Source organism: Phyllobates terribilis, unplaced genomic scaffold (genome assembly GCF_046119375.1).
Source record: "Phyllobates terribilis strain yellow unplaced genomic scaffold, ASM4611937v1 Scaffold_10__3_contigs__length_209671492, whole genome shotgun sequence".
NCBI lineage: Eukaryota > Metazoa > Chordata > Amphibia > Anura > Dendrobatidae > Phyllobates > Phyllobates terribilis.
In genome coordinates, this window is record NW_027362770.1 from 145,031,935 (window position 1) to 145,055,608 (window position 23,674).

General features: G+C 42.2%; 1 protein-coding gene across 4 annotated transcripts in view; it reads right to left on the reverse strand.

Moving 5' to 3' along the window:
• Positions 1-23,674, reverse strand: part of EBF1 (EBF transcription factor 1) — a 490,083-nt gene that overhangs the window by 110,833 nt on the left and 355,576 nt on the right. For all 4 annotated transcript variants that reach the window (XM_073649881.1, XM_073649880.1, XM_073649877.1 and 1 more), the window contains exon 8: positions 10,700-10,841. In XM_073649881.1, coding sequence (XP_073505982.1) covers positions 10,700-10,841 — 142 coding nt within the window. The remainder of the gene's footprint in view (positions 1-10,699; positions 10,842-23,674) is intronic.

A 23,674-nucleotide genomic window follows, 5' to 3' on the forward strand; every position in this document is an offset into this window, starting at 1 on the left:
CCATTTATCCCGAGCTTCACTCCCTTCCCCTGAGTCCGCTGCCCTCTGTTGTGCTCCACGTCGGGTTTTGCAGATGGATCAATGACATGATCTAAGGCCCATTAACAACATACACCTGTGTCTTCGGATTGAGTTTCTAGACCTCTATCTTTGGTGTGCTTAACCTTCTGTGTATTCTGTGCTTTACTTGCTTTCATCCCTTCTGGGTTCCACTTAATTCGTCCAACTGCTCTTGAGATTCCAAAGTTACCAAGTCCTCGTTGCCCAGATGTCTTTCAGCTTGCTGCATCAATGCCTGGGTCCCGTGTGCCCACCCAGACCTGGGGTTTAGTGGATCCACCTCACTTGGTGAGCCTTGACACACACCCTTCCTCTCCACAAAAATGTGACACCAGATATTCCTACATGAATATCTGACGCAGTAAGATAGCTTTTATTTCTATGGATAGATTATGCAAATTTAGACAAATCTCTAGGTTTAACTATAAGAACATTGGAGAAAGAACAGCACTTTAACGTGTCACAAACGGCATTGGGGACAGGGAAGGTTGGCTATTGAAGGACTGTCAATCAAAATTCCTGATGTAGGAGAAAGATCAATAGTAAACTGGACAAAACTACAAAACTAAAAAGCAAAAACACACAAACAAACTATCAAAAACTCTTAAAGGGAATCTGTCAGTAGGATCAACCCTCCTAAGCCATCTATATGAGCATGTAGGTCATGGAAATCTGAATAAAATGACACCTTGATATCAGTGATCCGATGTCTTATTCCAGAGAAAGCCATGTTTTTCTTAATATGTAAATCAACTGTTAAGATCTCTGGGTGTGACATAGATCTCCCTGAGAATCTGCCTCCAGAGATTATTTTAAATGAAAGGGGGTGTTATATTAGTTCTCTTCTCTATACAAGACAATCACGGAATTAATATCAACTCTCTCTATTACCTTAGACCACTCAGGAAGTCCAAAGCAACCCCCTTTTACACCCACTAGTAGGGAATCAATATAACCTTCTTCTTTGACCCTAGACCAGAAGGAAATTAATATTAACTCCCTCTTTCACCCTAGACTACCAGAGAATATAAATCAACCCTCTTTTTACACAAAGGAATCATATAGTAACCTCATCTTTTACTCTAGAGCACCAGAGAAGGAGCATTAACTTAGACCACCAAGAACATCAAATATTAAACCCCTCTTCTACCTTAGAACACCAAGAAAGATTGCACTAGACCACCAAGGAACAAAATACAATTTCTACCGTAGAACACTTAGGAAGGGAATTAAATACTAACTTCCTATTCTAGCTTGGCTTACCATGAAAAAGGGCATTACCCCAAACCACCAAGGAGTCAAAAATTGAGCTATCCACTTATCTAGACCATTAAAGATTGTGGCACTGTCCCCTCCACTACGTTAGATCACCAGGGAAGTCCATATTTATGTATCTGAGCAAAAAAATTTGGTCTGCCTTAGTCCAGCATCCATTCTGATCCTGGTGAGGGCAGTCATCACTTCTCCACCTGGCATCTTCGGACCAGCATCCTGGGCAGCTGTTGTTCTTACTAGGTACTGCGATAATATGAAGTCATGTGAGGCCTAGTAATTACGGCTCATGTTGTGGGTCGTGCAGTGATGTCACCGCATCGTGGGACCTAGTAAGCATGAGAGGATCCGGGCAGAAGGATGCGAGGGGCAGAAGTGAAGACTGTCCTACTGTAGCTGCCACAGAGGACCAGACTGGATGCTGGAGCAGTGGGAATCTTTTTGTTCAACTTTGCTATCTACAGTATCTATCTATCCATTGACCCATCCATCCATCTATGCCTCCATCCATTGAGCCATCCATCCATCTATGCCTCCATCCATCAATCCATCGAGCCATCCATCTATGCCTCCATCCATCCATTGAGCCATCCATCCATCTAAGCCTCCATCCATCCATTAAGCCATCCATCCATCTATGCCTCCATCCATCCATCTATCCTTCGAGCCATCCATCTATGCCTCCATCCATCCATCAAGCCATTCATCCATCTATGCCTCCATCCATCCATCCATCCATCCATCCATCCATCCATCCATCCTTCGAGTCATCCATCTATGCATCCATCCCACCATTCATCTATGCCTCCAACCATCCAGCTATCCATCCATTCTTCTATGCCTCCATCCATCCATCCATCTATTGTCTAATACTGTCATGTGAGGATAAAAAAAGCTGAAATAAAACCTGACAAATTATTTAAAAAAAAATTAAAAAATATTCCATGTTTCTAAGATAATTCCTAAAACATATCCACCAAAGAATGGTGGAGTAAGCCTTTTAACCATTTTAGAAGGAGGCGCTAGGAAGATGAGCAGCTGATTGCCATAGCTTCAAAGCGCAGCTATAGATGCAAGATATTGACCGTTTCTTACAAAAATAGACAGGGGCCCAGCTCGGAAATGTACAGCCCTCCTGGAAAGTGCTGTGTGTGTTAATCTTGGCCTCAGTCTTGTCTTTCACAGGCATTGATTCTGAGCTCCGGATTATCCAGATGGTCATATAAGATTCCTTGTGATAGGATTAACCCGCTCTCCAATCCATCTGGTACCCTTGTCGCAAACTACAGGGGGCCTCCGTAATGATACGGTCATATGCCGAATGTTTAAACCAACAGTCCTGTCATTAATTCAAGCTTATGGAAATGATGGGAATATTTTAATTTGCACTATAATGACAAGGATCATTATATATCTTATTACGTACGCACACCATGGCATTATATATTAGGAAATACCAAATGTCCTATATAATATGACTGATTATGTTCGCAGCTTTTCATCTATTTTACTTAATTACCATCCAAGTCGAAACCTCCAATTCAGCTTACTCGTAAAATAAATTTGTGCAAAACAAGCTTAAAGGGCTTTTGCAAGATTTTAAATATAAATATATATATATATATATATATATATATATATATATGGGTCCGTCGTGCTAATAGTTCTGAATCTGACGGAACTGTGCAAATTTTTCAGAAACTATTCCAGCGAATTTGGGCAAATTTGCAAAAATCAGAGTTTACATAAAACTTGCCTAAAAGAGGGTTCCCAACAAATTTTGGGCAGTCCTGAAGGTGGGACTTAAATAGTCCTATGTTACTAACCCAAAAGGGATTTTGTGAGATTTTTACAAAGGGTCTGCCCTGTTTAGCATGGAGACAAGACATAGTTGCCAACAGTTCCAAATTTGTTCTGAATCTTTCTAAATAACTGGACATGTCCTGGTTTGAAAAGGACTGGGTTTACACAAATCCTTCCCCAAATGGGTGTTCTACTCAATTTTGGGGTGGTCCTCAACATCCTTCTCTTATCTATCCAGACGTTGGTAAGTATATGCATCAATCACTGCTTAGAGGACTAAGGAAAGTCTTCTTTCATGAATACAGAGGACTCATAATCATGACTCTTTTGCAATCTTTGCTATTGCCATACAGCATGTTATTTTTGTGCCAACTGGGCAAACAGGAGAGCAGATCTGTCCCTACATCACATTAGAGGGCTAATTAGTGGGCTATGTCTTGTAGCATAGCCTTGATTAACAAAGCTGATGGTTCAAGGAGCAAAAATGAGCAAAATCCCATTTTGCCAAATTTTTATGCTCCTTGTACTTGCTAGACTACCTAAATAGAAATTTGTTAAAGGGAATCTTTTTCTATGTAATCTGAGAGCAGCATGATGTAGGTTCTGAGACTCTGATTCTGGCAATGTATCACTTTCTGGGCTACATGTGGTCAGTATGATACAATCACTGATTTCTCTGCTTCAGATTTAGCAGTGCTTAGAATGCTGAGCACTTTATAACTCCGCCCACACCACTGATTGGCAGATTTCTGTATACATTGATAGAAATCTGCGAATCAGTGGTGTGGGCGGAGTTACACAGAGCAGTAGACTAGAAGTCCTGTAGTGATAATCTCCTTCTGATAAAACACTGATTTTATTGAAACAGTAATACACAGCTAGTAAGTGATACATCACTGGAATCAGGGTATCTGCCCCAACATCATCCTGCTCTCAGATTACATATGAAAAAACCTGCTGACACATTTCCTTTAATGAATGACTTTAGCACAAAATTCTTATTCTTTACTTTCAAGATGTCATGGCATTTTATTCCCTCTTTTATGGCCTCGAAATAAAAACACGTCACATAAATAAATGACCCAGCATGCTCACAAACAGTTGGCAGATAACCTCGATGGGACTTTGAGCAGTCATCTGTCATCCGCAAACACATCTCTGGTGCCAAACTACGGCAGCTGCCCACATGTTCGGATCACTCAGTTGTGCCAGCATTGTTCCCGATGGGTTCAGGTGCTTCTTGATATCATCCACATTACCTTGAATTCTAATTTTACAAATGCACTAAGTAAAACATGCAAATGAACATAATATACCAAAAATATCAATACGACAATCTGCATTTTGGATTTGAAAAATTACAACAAAAAAACCCCTCTCAAACACCCCAGCGAGGATCTTATAAAACAATGGATATATCTAGGACCCATCTCTGCAGAGAAGCTTTCGCACAAAGTAGACATATGGTATACATTTACGAGGACAGTCTGTATACTAATGTTTCCGGGCGCACTTACACGTAGGACGTGTATGACAAAGACTGATGTAGAAATGGTCTCAGTTTAGTTTCTGGGTGGATCCAGAACTCGATTCCAACTTATACACAGACCCCAAGAGACTCCAGGCTGGAGTCCAAAAAATGTTTTTCACCATTCTGTTTTTCCATTATCCTATGTTTCCAGTGGAGTCGAGGCCCTGTGGGCTTATGTAAAGATAGGTCTGTTGTAATGCAGACGCCGAGCACACAGCAATAATATCATCTGCTAAAATCTCCGACGACAAAGAAAAAAAATTACAGGAAACAAAAAAATATCTCAGATCCTAGGACGTAATGGAAGAAATGATTTTGAGGGCCAAAATAATATTTATGGGTGTATACTGAAATCAATCAAGAAGGAGCAAAGTAGATTGATCATAAGCTCATCCATAGTAAACTAACTAACTTATTGTCACGGGTGTGTCAGATGTAACAGACAGTCGCTCTGCATCTGGCTGCACAACGTCACTGTGTTTTGCATTGCAGACGCCTTCTTAATCCTTCTGACTTTTGGACCCATCGGCAACCTCCCTCCTGCTCTGATTGACACACCCTGGTCTGGGTGTTTATAAACTCTCAGTCTGCTTCAGGGAGTAGCCGGTGATATTCTCATTTTCCCTTGTGAAGGCTTGGAGCTATAGCAGTCAGCTAGCTTCCTCTCTGGTACCATTGGAGGACATTTGGTGTTTTCCCTCTGGTATCTGCTCAAGCTAAGTTTTCCCCCCTTTGTTTGTCTCCCTTGTTATCATTACTTTATAGTGGGGACTGACCAGTGCTCACCCCCCTTCCCTATCTAAGGCCTAGCTCTAGGGATATGCAGGGCTTAGGTTTCCTGCTCGGCGATTGGTGTGGAACCAATGTAGGGATGGTAGGGTAGGCAGGGTGATATTAGATCTGCCTAGGGGTCTCCACTCCCCATTTCCCTAGTGTCTGGGCTTCCTTCCCCTCATCCCTTCGTGTTGCACTTAGTCTTTCCCACACTTGTGCGTGACACTTATCCCATCCCCAAAAAGAAGTGAACCCAATTCTGAACATCCATGAAGCACTGGATTATCCTAACCATCATTGACACTAAGAATCTCATGTAGAGTAACACCAACGTGATGGCCATAGTGATGTGACTACTACAGTAGTTCTTGCCTAAATGGCCCAGAGGGGGATAGAGGGTCTGACTATCCCCAAAAACGGCTGTATCTAGAGTGTATTAGTTCGTTACCCAATATTTCCAGGAAGGTTTTGGTCACAAGCTTTCTTCAAGCAGATTGTGCCCATGTTGAATCCCTTGGCAAATACTGTTGCGTTAGTGGCCAGTAGATCAGTTGAGCATATTGACGTGAACATTCTGGTAGTCTGAAGGTTTACAATCCAGACTATTAAAATATTTTATATCAACCTACACAATTCATGTCTAATGTCTATCAAGGGCATAGTAATTTCTGGCGAGGAAGCTCATCAGGAGCACAATCTGCTTGCCCAGATTTTTTCTTTTCTATGGAGCTGGAGATCATAGTCTCCTTCCAAGTGTGCCAAAAATATGAGAACATCCAAGAATCCCGAGGTACCAGGGGATAATCCTTAAAAAGTTTGATTTTTATTCCATAATATTAAAAAATCACAAAAATAGGAAGACAAGGCAACGTTTCGGCCATATCTGGCCTTTCTCAAGCCTCAAAATACAGAAAGGCCAGATATGGCCGAAACGTTGCCTTGTCTTCCTATCATTGTGATTCTTTAATATTATGGAATAAAGATCTAACTTTTTAACCACTCTACAACATATGACATATATTTACATCATATGCCGAATCCCTGCCTTTGATGCAGGCTCACACGCTGAGCCCGCATCTTTCCTGACACATAACGGCTGATTTAATCAGCTATCATGTATCTTTAACAGCCGTGGCTGAATCGTTTCTACAGGGGTGCGCGTCATTCTATGCTCCCATCGGCGTGCCTGTGCCGTGATCGTGGGGCGCTGATAGGTTGTCATGACAGCCGGGAGTCTGCTGATGACCCCCATGCCTGTCATTATGATCCTCATGTGAATGACGGACCGTAGCCGGCGTTCATAGGCGATCATGATTTCTGCTATACATAGCAGTGCTGATGCCCTGCTATGTATAGCACAATCGAACAGTCGATTGCAGCTTCAAGTCCCCTAAGGGGACTATTAATTATAGTAAAATGTTTTAAAAAATTTTTAAAAAAATATGAAAAAAATAAAAGAAACACAAAAGTTCAAATCACCCCCCTTTTGCCCCATTGAAAATAAAACAATTAAAACAAAAATAAAAAATACACATATTTGGTGTCGCTGCGTTCAAAAATGTCCGATCTATCAAAATTATAAAATAAATAAATCCGATCGGTAAACGGCGTAGCGAGAAAAAAAGTCAAAATGCCAGAATTGTTTTTGCCCGCTGTAACAATGCAATAAAATGCAATAAAAGGTGATCTAAACATTGTATCTACCCCAAAATGGTACCAGTGAAAATGTCAGCTCAAGTCGCAAAAATAAGCTTTCACGAAGCCCCATATCCCGAAAAATGAAAACGCTACAGGTCTTGGAAATTGGCGACAAGAGCAAAAAAATGTTTTCCTATGAATTTCCAAATTTTTTTCACCATTTAAATAAAAAAATATACATGCTTACTCATACTGACCTGGAGAATCATTTTACCAGGTCAGTTTTACCCTATAGTGAACATGATAAATAAAAAAGCCAAAAAACTATTGTGGAATTGCACTTTTTTTTTTCATTTTCGCCACACTTGGAATTTTTTTCACTATATGGTAAAATGAATGGTGTCATACAAAAGTACAACTTGTCCCGCAAAATACAATCCCTCATATGGCCATGGCCGAAAATAAAAAAAAGTTATGGCTCTTGGAATAAGGGGAGAAAAAAGCAGAAACGAAAAAATGGAAAATGGCCCAGAGGTAGTGGGAGACCCTACTGAGTAGTGTCGGATTGGGGTGCCAAGGGCCCACCAGTAACCAACTCCAGGGCCCCACTTTTCACCTACATGCAAATGTTAGATGAATAAGATGCTGCCTTTATCTGTACATAGTGATTCAAGTATATTGTGCCAAGTGCTGCTCATATAAGAGGGTGGTGGCCCACTGGAGGATTCTCCTGTTCTCCGGTGGGCCAGTCCAAGCCTGCTACTGAGCAAGTACAGAATATATCAATGGTACATGGGACCTGGACACTGGATTAAATACTATTCATACTTTTCATTCATTCCATTGAGGGATTCAAGTATATTGTGCCAAGTACTGCTCATATAAGAGGGTGGTGGCCCACCGGAGGATTCTCCTGTTCTGCTGTGGGCCAGTCCAAGCCTGTTACTGAGCAAGCACGGAGTTTATCAATGGTGCATGGGACTTGGACACTGGATTAAGTACTATTTATACTATTCATTCATTGATGACATCGTAATATTATTAGAGCCGGTATCCTTTTGAACAAAAAATTTTAAATAAAAATTTATAATAATTAAAGGGGATAAATGATAGCAAGCTCTTCCTTTTTGCCTCCTGAATGTTATTCTTTTTTATTAGTTTGGATGCCTCCAGAAGAAAAAAGATTTGTCTGATGTAAATGTATTAATATTGAGCGCACAGATAAAGAAATCCACACAAGCAGAAGGCAGAGCGAAATAAATTGAACCGGCCATTTAAGAAGAGGAACATTTAACATCTTGTCAGTCTCCCCTCCGCCTGCCAGGACCTCTTGAGTCTGCTCGCTTTCATTTGCATAAACACTGAGAGAGAGTTCAGCATAGCTGCTAGCACTAATGGTACATAAAGTAATTTAGTCACTTCTCCCCGGAATGCTGTCAGGGTGACGAGTTCCTCTACGTTCCCTTGTAGCATATTCAATCATTGAATAATAATGTAGTGCAGCCGGCAGCTCAGAGGGGTCCTGCACTATCCCTGGATGAGACTAAACCCGGGGAAAGGATGAGATCCATCTGCTTCCCTCGATGGAAATGATTTGGAGTAGACTTTGATTAGACTTTTTTTTTTAAAATCCAAAATTACCTGGAACTTCCCAAAAGAAAAAAAAGAGTAGCAGGTAAAAAAATAAAATAAAATAAAAATAGCACGGGGTATTAAATTGTTTCTATAATTATAATTTACTGGGAAAAATGTTCGATAAGAAATCTTTTTTAACCTTCAGAGAAGAAAAAAAAAAGAGTAGCAGGTTAAAAAAAAGTAAAAAATAAAAATAGAACTGAGTATTAAATGATTTTTATAGTTATAATTTGCCAGGAATTTAAAAAATGTTTGATAAGAAATCTTTTTAAATGAAATTGGTTGACATTATATTATATTTTTCTTAAAAGGAATTTATCACCAGGTTTTTGAGATCAGCATAATATAGGGACAGAGACCCTGATTCCAAAGATGTGTCACTTACTGGGCTGCTTGCTGTAGTTTTGATAAAATCACCATTTTATCAGCAGGAGACTATCACTAGTAAACCTGCTGCTCTGTATAACCCCGCCTCCCACCACTGATTGGTTGCTCTCTGCCTATGCACAGTGTACTCAGCCAATCAGTGGTGTGGGCGTGGTTATACAGAGCTCAGCATTTAGAGAACTGGTAAATCTGCAGCAGATAAAACTGGGATTTTGTCAAAAATGCAGACACCAGTCCAGTAAGTGATACATGACTGGAATCTTTGCCCCTAAATTAAACCGATCTTAGATGGGGTAGCAAAAATTCTTTTTTAGGAAATAGCGGACAGATTGAGATGAGCAGATTGCTACACGTGACCCCAGTCCATGTTCCAGATCAGTAGTATATGGCCGTAGACAGATTTTCTTTCCCTCCTGGATGCCATGATTACCCGAGCTGGTGAGACATCAACTGTGCCCCGCATAGAACCCTGAAGCTCATGAAATTTGTGTGGCTCCTGTCCAGGGTCCAGGTCCTACTGACCTGGACCCTGGACCAGAGTCTTGAGAAGTGATCCGCTCATGTCTACTGATGTTAGATTCCCTTTAATAACTAGTAAGAGTAAAGGGAGAGATGAAAGGGGATATGACTGCTAGATCAAAGTACTCAGGGTTTGTTTGTAGTTGTCACCATGAAAGTATAGGTCGGCATGGGATCTGAAGACACAAAACGGTAATTTAATTATGTTGCTTAATTAGTCATTTTAGAGTCACCAGAACAAGACAATATTTTGGGTGCTAAGTTGGACTTTGTTTTTAAATCCCAAAACACGAACCTTTATTTTATCCAATTTGAATAAAAATAGACCAGATACGAGATTAACAGATAAAGGATTCAAACCTTCACTTCTACCAATTTAGTTATTTTCCAAAAGAGTTGACATTTTTATGCTTTGGCCACTAGAGGCACTGTTCTTTTAGAGTTCAAGGATAGTATTGTTCGTAAATCAATATGGCTGCCACCATTCGTACTCATATATTTGTATAAGTAGTCAGATGTGTTAATAAGTGCTGAATGTTCATGGAAGAATATTTTAATAAAAAAACAGGAATGTTTGGTCTTTTTAAAGGATATATTTATTAAAGGGGTTTTTCATGACTCCATTTCGCTGATCGGTGATGTGACCTGTCTATAATTTTCAGATTTCCGGTGATGTCCCAAGTACAGGACCTACTGGCCATCTCTTCTGGTTTCAACAATGTACAGGACCTCGTCATTGACATCACATGAATTCATAGATGGAGAACTCAAGCAAAAGCCGTGCATCCTCCAAGTCATCGGGGTTCAGGTGCATGAAACTATGACTATGATCCCAATATTTTACTGCCAATTTATTCCGCACTGTCTATATGGAATCTAAGCCCATCAGTTAGAGATGTCACCTAATGTATGTATATTGATTGTTTACAGTGAAGCCTTCGGTTTGGATTGAGCAGTCAAGTGAGTAGAAACTCTATGGTCTATCCATCAACTTACGGGACATGACAGCACTTGGTGGACTGCAGTCGATGAGTCAAGTAATGACACAGACATGATAAAAAAACAAACGTGGTATCTTACCGTGTTCGAGATACGAAGGCGTGCCATCCGAGGGGTCCAGCCTGCGCGCCCTTCTCCCGTGCTTTGAGTTGTTATGGACAAACATATTATCTGACACAGCCAGCACATGTCCATCCACATTGACGGTGGTGGACACCACAACCTGTAAAGAGACACCAAGATGGATGAGTAAGATGTTGTACGCTGAAAATGGCAAAGGCATAAACCAAATTTTCAGTGCAGCCCATGCTTTCTTGACTTCTTTGTTAGAATATCCCCCATAGGTGGCGTTCAGCTTATGACTAAACTGTATGGCATGTACCCTAGTATGAACTGTCAGCGGTATGGTGTTCAAGAAATAGAAAAAAAGTTGGTAATCTGCAAAGATCCAATGGCGGTGTAAAAATTGTCAATGCGATTTTAATCTCAATGCGTTTCGAAATTAACAAACTTCTTCCTCAGAAGAACCATAACAGACAAACTCCTGAGGAAGAAGTTTGTTAACTTCGAAACCCGTTGAGATTATAACTGCATTGACAATTTTTACACCACCATTGGGTCTTTATTGAGGATACGGTACCAGCAGCGTAGATTACCAACTTCTCCTATTACTTGATGGCCACATTGATGCCTCCAACCAGTTGGAGTTGCAGCAGCTTTTAAAGCATATAATCTTTGTTGTAGGCCACAAAACCTCACAAGGTGAGCAGATACCTTCATCTTAATCCTACATTGTCTATCGGATAAGACTCTATTGATCTTGCAGTGTCCCCACTGTCTAGTGATAGGATGTTGACCCTTGTGCCAACTTGTTGCATTGGTAAGACCTTCATGGTATCCAATTGAGCACCAAAATTTTAGCTTCCAACAACAGGTGTCCCTCAGAAGGAAATGGTAGAGGTCACATCTCCATAAGCCTCTCTTGGAATTATCCTTGATGATGGACTAACAACATTTTTCATTTTTCTAATATATCACAACTGGGGTGCAACAAACTTTTTTGGAGGGGCAGGGCCTTCAAAACGTGCCCCCCAACTTCAGTCCCTAAAGTTTAGCTATTGAATACATTGTTATTTGCCCAGATTAACCCAGTAACATTGACCCAGTAAGACGTTGGGCTATTTTCACATTCCATTAGGCCCTACCTCTACAGAATATACCCTAAGTGTGTACATAAGGCTCCATTTACCTAATTAGGCACCTAAAGAGGGTCCTTTTGGACTCTTTTTTTTGCAGTATGGAACAATGTGGTAAACTACGCTAACGTATAGTAAGAAAAAATATATATATACACTGCATCATTTAGGTTTTAATTTTCACAATTTGAGCCCCTTACAGAGGTATCCTACTGTCTATGGGACTGCTGTAGAAAGCCGAGTATTTCCGGTAGTCCCTAAAGCCCCCCATAAACCTTAGAGTAATGTCGGCCACATCCGCCGATATCGGTCAAAAATCCAATGTGTGTGGCAACCCCGGACAACTGATTATCCGGGAAGTTTTTTGATTTCGGCCTGCTCTCGTGGAGATAAGCCGCTGGCATAAATGTCTATCGGTGGCTTTTTCAAAGAGGAGACAAAATATTGGAGAGACCGCCAAGATGTCTATCGCCTGAATGATTGGCTGAAGCATTGTTTGGTTGACAACCTTGTAATGTGTATGGACAGCTATAGTCAATGAAAGAAGTCCCTCAGAATCTAGACCCCTATTTTCGGTGGTCCCAGTGGTCTGACCCCATTGATCGGTAAGTATAATAACATGGATGGAAGTATATATGTACTTTTTTGTGCCTCATGCAGCATTATCAACAGTTCCGACACCGGTTAAAGCCAAAAATGAAAACAAATTGTGCCCTCCTCCAACCACAGTGCCCTAGACAGTTGCCTACTCTGCCTGCCCCTTATCTCAGCCATGTATCTATGTTGTGACAGCTCTTTAGAATCCACACAATGTATACCGATGTTCTGTTACTTGTACTAGCAGAGAAAGCCAGATCCGGAAGCTTCTCTGCTGTCACAACTACAAAAGATGTTACTTGTATCCTAAGGAAAAAAAAACAAAAACACAACAACAAAAAAAAAACCTCAGCGCCGAAGCCTGCTCGGAGTTGAAAGAAGACCCTGGTTGAGTGAAAATACATCGCTCCATGCGCTCTATTTCATTCGTCGACGTAAACTGCGACTCCGGCTGATTTATTCTAAATTGTTAACCCAGCCGAGGTGCGTCGACATATCACAAATATAATAAAAAAAAAAAAACATGCAATAGATTATGCCGGGAAATAAGCAAGATAAAAATGTGTGTAAATTACAACGGCCATGATTATTCCTCTAAATACTTAATAGAGATAGGGAGAAAAAAAAAAAGATGGTAAAATCTGTTCCGGCGGTGATCTGCGGCGGAGGATGATGATGATGAATAGGAGTGCGGTAAGTAAGGGTCTGCCTGCCACTTCTTTTGCAGGCGCTGGGAGACGAGTTTATTCATTTTACACCCAAATATAATAATTATCTGTTAATTGCAACCCTGTCTGGCACTTTGTGCCAACGTACACAATCCTGCAGTTTTGCTCAGTTCCTCTATAATCCACCTATTATGTTGACTAATTAACTTAGCTTGACACTGCACTCTTTCCTCCATTATCAGCTGCTGTCAGCCGCCGGCTCCCGGCAGCCAAGGAGGAGGTGAGGAGGAAGGGGGGACTACCGGGCTGGTTTGATTGATCACCGATAGATTGACATGCAGATTCATTTAATTAGAATCACCTCACTTGAGATATGAGAGAGAGAGACCAATAGACTGGGACTAATGGATCAGTTACCTAATGTTTCAGCTGCCAGCGTTGGACTAAAAAAAAAAAAAAGAAGACTTTGTGATAGTCTGGCATTCTTCCCAGGTCCCTTTGTAAATCTATCAATGTAGCTGTTCTCTGCTTTGAGTGCCACGTGAAGAAGTGACACGCTTATGAGGTCACCATACTGACCCTGCGTCTGCTTGCGGGGCCTGGTTTCTCACTTAATAACACTTTGGGATATTTCTTGACTTTTTTTATTACTTAGTTTCGGATTTGAGCAGCGCATGCTTCATTTTTTGGTGGTAAATAGAAAGTTTAAAAGACAAAACTTAGGAAACATAAAAAATAGAGCCTATGACTTGCCTACTTGGGGCACATCATATGAAGAGAGTAATCATTGAAGAAGAACATCGTGGTCATATGAAGAGAGCAATCACTGGAGAAGGACATCATGGTCATACGAAAAGAGAAATCGCTGGAGAAGAACATCATGGTCATACGAAGAGAGTAATCACTGGAGAAGAACATCGTGGTCATACGAAGAGAGCAATCACTGGAGAAGGACATCATGGTCATACGAAGAGAGCAATAACTAGAGAAGGACATCATGGTCATACGAAGAGAGCAATCACTGGAGAAGGACATTATGGTCATACGAAGAGAGCAATCACTGGAGAAGGACATCGTGGTCATACGAAGAGAGCAATCACTGGAAAAGTACATCGTGGTCATACGAAGAGAGCAATCACTTGAGAAGGACATTGTGGTCATACAAAGAGAGCAATCACTGGAGAAGGACATCGTGGTCATATGAAGAGAGCAATCACTGGAGAAGGACATCATGGTCAAACGAAGAGAGCAATCACTGGAGAAGGACATCATGGACATACGAAGAGAGAATTCACTGGAGAAGGACATCATGGTCAAACAAAGACAGCAATCACTGGAGAAGGACATCATGGTCAAACAAAGAGAGCAATCACTGGAGAAGGACATCATGGTCATATGAAGAGAGCAATCACTGGAGAAGGACATCATGGTCATACGAAGAGAGCAATCACCAGAGAAGGACATCATGGTCATACGAAGAGAGCAATCACTGGAGAAGGACATCATGGACGGAAGAATAGAAGGAACAAGATGAAGAGGAAGATCAGCAATCCGATGGCTTGATACTATCAAGATAACGGTGGAGAAGACCCTGGTTGACCTGTCAAGGCTTGGATAAGATTGATCTTCCTACAGAGCGTTCATCCATCAAGTCGCCATGACTTGAGATAGAGCCAAAGGCCGTTTTTAAAAAAAAAAGACCAATGGGGTAGACCAGGGATATCAAACTCAAACACACAGAGGGCCAAAATGAAAAACTTGGACAAAGTTGTGGGCCAACCAGTATATAGTATTATGGGCCCCACATAATCCTCCATACAGTATAATGGGTCCCACAAAGTCCTCCATACAGAATAATGGGCTCTACATAGTCCTCCCTACAGAATAATAGCCCCAGATAGGGGTGTTGGTTCTGGTGTTGAGGGCCAAATAAAACCACCCTGCTGGCCAGATTTGGCCCACAGTTTGACATGTGTGGGGTAGACCATGTAGTTGGCTTTGGACCAACACTACTGGGAGGCCGAGTGCTTCTGATTCATTTGCCTTAGTATTACAGAGTTTTTCTGGTCTTAGGCTACAAGTCTGCAGCCATTCTATATGATTGCAGACTTACGAATCCTCACATTGTGTGCAAACTGCGCGCTGTGAGGATTCTCCGATGCCGGCACCAGAAGTAGGCAGTCATGTGACCACAAGTATGAGATTTTTCAAGTTCTGGCCACATTCCGACTAGACTTATCCGGCCTCGCTCACTTGCATTGAGCGAGGCAGCACACGTCTAGTCGGCATATGACCGCATGTACGCAAATAACATACTTGCAGTCACTCGCCCGTTGCCGCACTGCAGATTCCTCACAGTGTGCAGAGCGTGCAATGTGAGGATTCCCAAGTCTGCAGTCACATAGAGTGACCATAGACTTGTACCCCAAGGCCGGATGACCCCTTTAATGCAGTCTCTTCCCATTGAGGCCCATTTACTAGAGATGAGTGAATCATTTTGCAGGTCCCTGGTCCAGTTCTGTAGCCACTCTTTAACCTCTAACATTTATGTCTATATACAAGTCGATTTGCGCTCATTTACTTGGCTGTTTACATGGTGCAACAGAAACTGCACGCGGAAGAACGGTCATTACCACATCCTCTATTGGAGCAATGTGCTGAGGCCATCGATTATTATTTTGGCTGCATGAATGATGTGATGAATGAGAATTTTGGTCGTTTGATGGGTGATCAGTGGCATGTTTACAAGGGCCGATAATGTTCTCATTTGGAGTACAGATGATGGCAGTGAATGTTCTCATTTGGAGTACAGATGATGGCAGTGAATGTTCTCATTTGGAGTACAGATGATGGCAGTGAATGTTCTCATTTGGAGTACAGATGATGGCAGGGAATACTCTCATTTGGAGTACAGATGATGGCAGGGAATGTTCTCATTTGGAGGACAGATGATGGCAGTGAAATTGACTTCACCTGTCTCCTCCTCTGATTGTTCTGCTGCTGTAGGAGATTGCTCTGATAAATGCATGCATTTTTGCTTTACAGGAATGAAGACAAATCCCCTAATAAAAAGATTTAGAAAATGTCATAACTTTATATTCTAGGCAAAAAAAATAAAATAATGGAAGTATAGTTATTCTTAATCTATATTTGGCCACAATCTACATTTTTCCAGTACTATGACAAATATTAAATATTCCAGGGAAATTTAGCCATATTGTAGTATGAAAGGGGGAAGGATTTTTGTAAACTCCACCCAGTATTGGATCTTCTAGGTCAGTCCTTGTGTGAGACCTAAACCTCCCTATTTTACCATACAAGGTGTAGGTCAGAAAGTTAACCGTAAAATACAAAGGAAACCAATGCAAACCCCATGCAGATATAAAACCCAGGACCCAATGCTGATGGGAAACCACTGGACCACCATTTTGCCAAGGCAAGGTTCCGCTTTTACAAGAATACTGGACCACATAATGGGTTTAAAGGCCATGACAACTTATTTTCCCACATAGGAAGAGGAAAGTGATGAGGAATCCATCTGTCAGCCCAATATTTTACCCATAAGACTTCTCATAGTTGTGTTGGACCAAACTTCATGTAGAACTCTATGGTGATCTAGGTTGGCGTCAGTAGAACCATAATGGTAGAGGGCTTGTGGCCTTAATATTTCCCATACAATCTCCAAATAAAGGTGTGCCAACTTTTGGCCACATTCCGACTAGACTTGTCCAGCCTCGCTCAAGTGCATTGAGCGAGAGAGCACACGTCTAGTCGGCATGTGACCGGATGTATGCATATCAAATACTTGCAGTCACTTGTATAATGGTAGGGGGCTTGTGGCCTTTATATATCCCATATAATCTCCAAATAAAGTTGTGTAGGTGTTAAAAGGTACTGTATAACCTGTAACCCTACTATAAGGGGCGTAACTATCGGGGGTGCAAAGGTTGCCATCGCACCCAGGCCCCAGAGCCATGAGAGACACATTTGATCTCTTTGGATTATCTGAAAAGATCAATAGTTATGTTTTTTTTTATATTTTCTTTAATATATTTGAGCTTCTAGTGCTCAGCTAATGAAGATAGTCCTTCAATGGTGTGCTCCCAAGTACATCTCTTACACACTTTGATATGGCCGTGCAGCGTTACGTCGTCTTTTATTTCTGAAATGCTAATAAAATCCTTTAAAACCCATAAAGATCCTGATGCCGTAGAAGTAACGCGTTAAATGTAGGCTGATGACATTATTCTGGATTTGCCACTGTGATCACAAGGGGATCTTACCACAATCCCAGAATGCTTTGAGAGAAAGTAGGTTCATGACCTCGCTCACAGATCTGTCAATCAAAAATCCGTCCCCTCCTCGCTCTCCCAGATTCTTTGCATGATACAGAGATTCTATCAGACAGAGGCGTCATTCAAATACAGCGGATACAATGTCAAAATGCTCCGCGGTATCTGATTTCAGGAGCGCGGCTGAAGGCAGAATGATCGAAAACCCTTGTTCCATCTGTTGTAATGGAAAAGTTACTTTTGTAAAAAGATGAACCATCTATTATCTGTCTGTGATAGACATTACCTATAATATTCATAACCATTATCATATTGTCATCATCATATTTAAACATCATCAATTTGATATATATCTATTTGTCTATCTAGATAATGATGATTATAAAATGTATCCATCTATTTTTTAAATTGTCAGTACTTGTAGGAAACTGTGGTGACATTATACTGTGTGGGGGGGGCTTTGTGGTGACATCATGCTGCATGAGGGGCTGTATGGTGACATCATACTACATGAAGGGCTGTGTGGGTCATCGTACAGCATGGCGGGTTCTGTGGGGACATCATATTGCATGAGGGACTCTGTGGGTTATCATACTGTGTTGGGCTTTGTGGGGACATCATACTGGCTGGGTTGTGTGGGGACATCATACTGGGCGGGCTGTGTGGGGACATCATACTGGGCGGGCTGTGTGGGGACATCATACTGGGCGGGTTGTGTGGGGACATCATACTGCGTGAGGGACTTTGTGGGTTATCATACTGTGTGTTGGGCTTTGTGGGGACATCATACTGGCTGGGTTGTGTGGGGACATCATACTGGGCGGGCTGTGTGGGGACATCATACTGCGTGAGGGACTTTGTGGGTTATCATACTGTGTGTTGGGCTTTGTGGGGACATCATACTGTGTGGGGAACTGAGTGGGTTATCATACTGCATGGCGGGCTGTGTGGGGACATCATACTACATGAGGGACTTTTTGGGTTATAATACTGGACGGGCTTTGTGGGAACATAAATACTGCGTGATGGGTTGTGTGGGTCATCATACTGCGTGAGGGACTTTTTGGATTATCATACTGTGTGGCGGGCTTTGTGGTGACTCATACTGCGTGGGGGGCTGTGTGGGGACATCATACTGGATAATAGGTAGATTTGTTGGGACATCATACTGTGTGGGCGGTTTTTGGGGGCATCATACTGCGTGGGGGGCTATGTGGGTCATCATACTGCATGGTGGGCTCTGTGGGGACATCACACTGCATGAGGGACTTTGTGGGTTATCATAATGGGCGGGCTTTGTGGGAAAATCTTACTCCATGGGGGGCTATGTGGGGACATCATACTGCATGGGGGGACTGTGTGGGGACATCATACTGCATAGGCAGATTTGTTGGGACATCATACAGTGTGGGCAGTTTTGTTGGGACATCATACTGCGTGGGGGGGGGACTGTGAGGGCATCAAATTGTGTTAGGAGTTGGTGATCAAGGTACGGGGGCTGAATAACAGAAACAGTATGATTTACTGTTTTATATAAACTTTATAAAAGAGTGGTAGATTATATGGTTTTGTTTATCTGCTACAGATAAGAATACACATTACAATAAACGATGGAGCATGTGCACATAGCGTCTATTAGACACCGGCACAACCACCGAGTTTTCCCAGGCAAAGTAACTTCAGGAAAAAGCCAGGTGGCTTTTTTCCTGAAATTTTTCTGCCGGCGGTTTCACGGTAGCTCTGCCACCGGCGTTTTTACATTACATCTTCATTAAGAGCTCTTGGAAGCGGCATCTTCTTTTAATCACTACAGGGTTTCCATACCCTGAAGCAATTAAAAGAAGTAACAAAATACTGAACATGTGCACAGCAATGTCGTTTTTACACTGCTGTGCATCATGTCCATTTTTTGCAGTGCTTTTTCTGCGCTTTTTCAGGTGGATTGAATATGTATCTTCCTGGAATCAATCCTTTTGACCCAGATCCTCCAAGATAGTTGTCTTGCCTTCTTTAAAAACCAATCTAAAATTGCACTGTGTGAACAAAGCCTAATAAAATGAGAGAGCTCTTTCTCCGTAGTGTTTTGGCAGTGAAAACAGTAAGTTTTCTGTTTCTTCGAATAGTATTTGGAAATTAAAAAATAATTTAGAGCTGGAGCGCAGAGCGGCACGGCGGACAGATGGTTATATTTACCGAGAGGAAGCATGTTGCTGTGTCAGTGTGTATAATTATTTGCTCTAGTGCCAGCCTGTTGTTTTCAGATAAAGTGGCATGGCTGTTTAGGAATCCCCCGCAGAATGTTCGCAGGATCCTGACAGTTATGTAACACTGAGGTCTGTTATAGCTTTGCAGCCAAAATTTTCCGTAGGAATTTGACGCTGTCAAGAGCTTTAAGAGTTTGTTGGCATTACTACCTGGGATAGAGGGCACAATACTTGTCCTGGGTAAAGGCATCCCACCCTATTCCACTGAGCTATAGTCCCATCCTGAATACTCTCCGGACCCCATCCTGAATGCTCTCATGACCCACATAGAGAAGCCAGTGGTACAAATGGCAAACGGTGAGTGGGGACCTGTTACAAATTTTGCATGGACTCTGGAGCTTCAGGTTCTTCTAGTTCAAAGGGCATCTAAACCATCGAGGTTACTCATGAAGCTACTGTGGGGTCCATTGCAAGATAAGGCCAAAATAAGGAAACTGACAGCTGATACATACTGGCCCGAATCATTTCAGCCATGTATGTTTTACTCTAAATGCTGAGGCTGGGGACTATGGCACGCGGGAAAGTAGGCCTAAATGTCAACCCCATCCAACACCTTTGGGATGAATTAGAACGGAGATTGTGAGTCCGACATCTCCTCCAACATCAGTGTCTGACCTCACAAATGCTCTTCTGGATGAATGTGCAAATATTACCACAAACACCTCCAAAATCTTGTATAAAAGCCATGCCACTTGGGAGAATAGTCCTAAACCTTAACTCCATCCGATATCTTTGGGATGACCTAGAACGAATATTGTGAGCCTGGCCTCTCCTCCAACATTGCTGTGTGACCTCACATGTTCTTCTGGATGAATGGGCAAAAATTCCAACAGACACCTCCAAAATCTTGTAAAAAATCCATGCTGCTTGAGTGACTAGTCCTAAACTTCATCCCCATCCCACACCTTTGGGATGAATTACAGCGGAGATTGTGAGCCTGATCCTATACTCCAACATCAGAGTCTGACCTCACAAATGCTCTTCTGGATGAAGTGGCAAAAATCTTGCAAAAGTCCATTCCTCTCGGGTAACTAGTCCTAAACCTAAACCCCATCCAACACCTTTGGGATGACCTAGAATGGAGATTGATGTTGGAGGATAGGATCTGGCACACAAAGATTGATTTCCCAAATTCTCTTCTGGATAAATGGACAAAAAGTTCCACAAGAATCTCCAAAACCTTGTAGAAAGTCCATGCCGCTTGGGTAACTTGTCCAACACCTTTGGGATGACCTAGAACGGAGATTGTGAGTCCTGTCCTCTCCTCCAAAATCATAGTCTGATCTCACAAATGCTTCTCTGGATGAAGGGGCAAAAATCTTGCCAAAAAGTCCATTCCTCTCGGATGAGTCCTAAACCTAAACCCCATCCAACACCTTTGGGATGACCTAGAATGGAGATTGATGTTGGAGGATAGGATCTGGCTCACAAAGACAGACTTTACAAAATTCTTTTCTGGATAAATGGATAAAAAGTTCCACAAGCATCTCCAAAATCTTGTAGAAAGTCCATGCCGCTTGGGTAACTTGTTCAACACCTTTGGGATGACCTAGAATGGAGATTGTGAGCCCGGCCTCTCCTTGAACATCAGAGTCCAATATCACAAATGCTCTTGTGGGTGAAGGGGCAAAAATTCTGACAGAAAGTCTTCCCAGAAGAGTGGAAGCTGTTATATCTCCAAAGGGACTAACTATGGTCTTGGAATGGGATGTGATACAAGCTCAAATAGGTTTATTATGTAGGTGCCCCAATACTTTTTACATCCTATACACACAGCTCTCAGGGCTTAGTCTCAGTAGTGGCTGCGTTGTCTGCACACTCATGCTGACCATTTTGCCATTGTACAGACAATGATAAATCACCGGCGTGCTGCAGCATGACATGCAGTGATATGATCTCACTTTGCGTTAGATAACACCTTGTAATAAACAGGTCATTAGCCTTATGATCAGATAGACATCAGGCTCCTTCCTCGCCATGGAAATGATGAAGACCGTGACAAGACTTGTGTCGCTCTTTGCATTGGCTGCAGCCTTCTAAATCATTTATTATGGAATTATCTGGGACTGCTGACTTAATGGCGCTTGCCTATGAAGCTGAGAGTACTTCCTGAGCATGGGAGAACGTGATTAATTCCGGGAAAAAAAATGCAAAGGTCACCCTAATTGACATGACCTACGTAATTAAGCAATCTCTGTTTACACGTCGCGAGACGGCACTGCTGTGAAGATGGCACTCATGACAGAATGTCGTTACGGGTCCAGAGATCAGGAGCCTCCTGCATGTCGCTGCCACTCACCTACACAGATCTCTGCCCGCGGAGAACACTCACGGACCCGGCATCCTCTGAGACATGGCTCATGACTGGAGAATGCCAGCAGGGTGACACGGATCTAATAACAATAGCCATTTACTTGTAATTATACAGGTGCGCCAGTGCCGTGATCGTAATCTAGATTAAAAGCCAGAGCATGCTTCTAATATAGAATAACATTAATCATGGCTTGAAACAGACAGACCACCTTTTCATTCTGACAACCTTAGACTAATAAGACTGGCGCTACCCTGAGACCTCATTCCCCCGCCTCTGTTCTGCTGAGAGAGTGCAATCGGGTAATGAACAATTAACAGTGCATCAGGCTTCAAGCCCTGGAGGTAATATAAACACAACATCTCGTTCCGATGGTCCAGGAACCTATAAGTAGGAAAATTCCTTTACGATGACAGTAAACAGTGTGGCGTCTTCTGAAAAATAGGCAAAAATTTTGTCAAAAATTTTTGGATTTGGAAAGGATTGGAAAGTAGGTTCCGTCATGGTCAGATTACAACCATGGATGATGCTAAGTATTGAGGTCAAGACTGAAAAGAACATACCAGTTCCGACTGTTGACCCAAGTGGAGCTACCCGCTGATTCTGGATTTCACACTACCCCCAGGAGCGACCTCATGATATAGGATGGATTATGCATTGAGATCTAGCTATACAAGTCTACGGTGGCTCATCCGACCAGGGACAACATCTGTGCGGAGTTTGTATTTTCCCGCCTCGTCTGTTTCCTCTGGATACGCCAGTTTCCATTCCTACTCTGAGACAAGGAAAAATGGGATTGAGAGCTATGGGCAGTGGAGAACCAAGGTGCAAGGCCACCATCAAAATAAGAAAAGCTTATACTCACCTTCCACACTGGCGCTCTTCCAGAAAAGTCGGCACTGGGTTTTCTGGCACATGCAAGTCATTGCTATGTCACGTGAGCGCGGCATCCAATCTGACCGGCTGCAGTACTATTTTATCAGACTGGATGTCCACCCTGACAGAATATTGATAACCACTGATTGGATGCGGATCTTACGTGACATAATGTCATACGAATGGCAGGAGACTCGGTGCCGACAACACTGGAACAGCCCCGGAGTTGGGAGTATAAGCTTTTCTTATTTTACTTGGGAGACTTGTCCATTTAAGAAGGGGTTGTCCAAGTACTGGACAAACCCTTTAATAAAGATGCCTTCTTTCATTTTTAAGACCCCCGAGAAGAGTTTGACAAAAAAATTCTTGCTGCCCTAGTTTGGCATCCAATCCAGTCCTCCATGTGTGCAGACAGTAACAATAGCTATGCTTGAAGAGTTATTCCAAACTGCAAAAATTATCACCTACCCAATGGAAAAATTACAATTTTTTAGTTCAGTGTTGGGCTCACCACTTTTGTCTCCTGTTCTCCGATGGCTGCACAACCGGTCCAGGAGAAGTTGAAGGGAGTTGGCGGTCATGGTCATACATGCCCATTCATTGTCACTGGGAGTGATGATTATAGAAAAGCTCAGCACTGGGCTATCTTCGTCAATACCATAGATTTTGAATAAAATGCAAAGGCTGACTGATTCACTCAACTCCTCCTGGCCGCGGTAGTGGATAAGTATAGACTGGAATACCCTATAAAGGGGTTGTCTGCTTTACAAAATGTCATACTAAGTGAATTAGGAGTAGCATGTCCATAGATTACAGTGACTGATTTCAATTTGAACTGTGCAATACTTTATT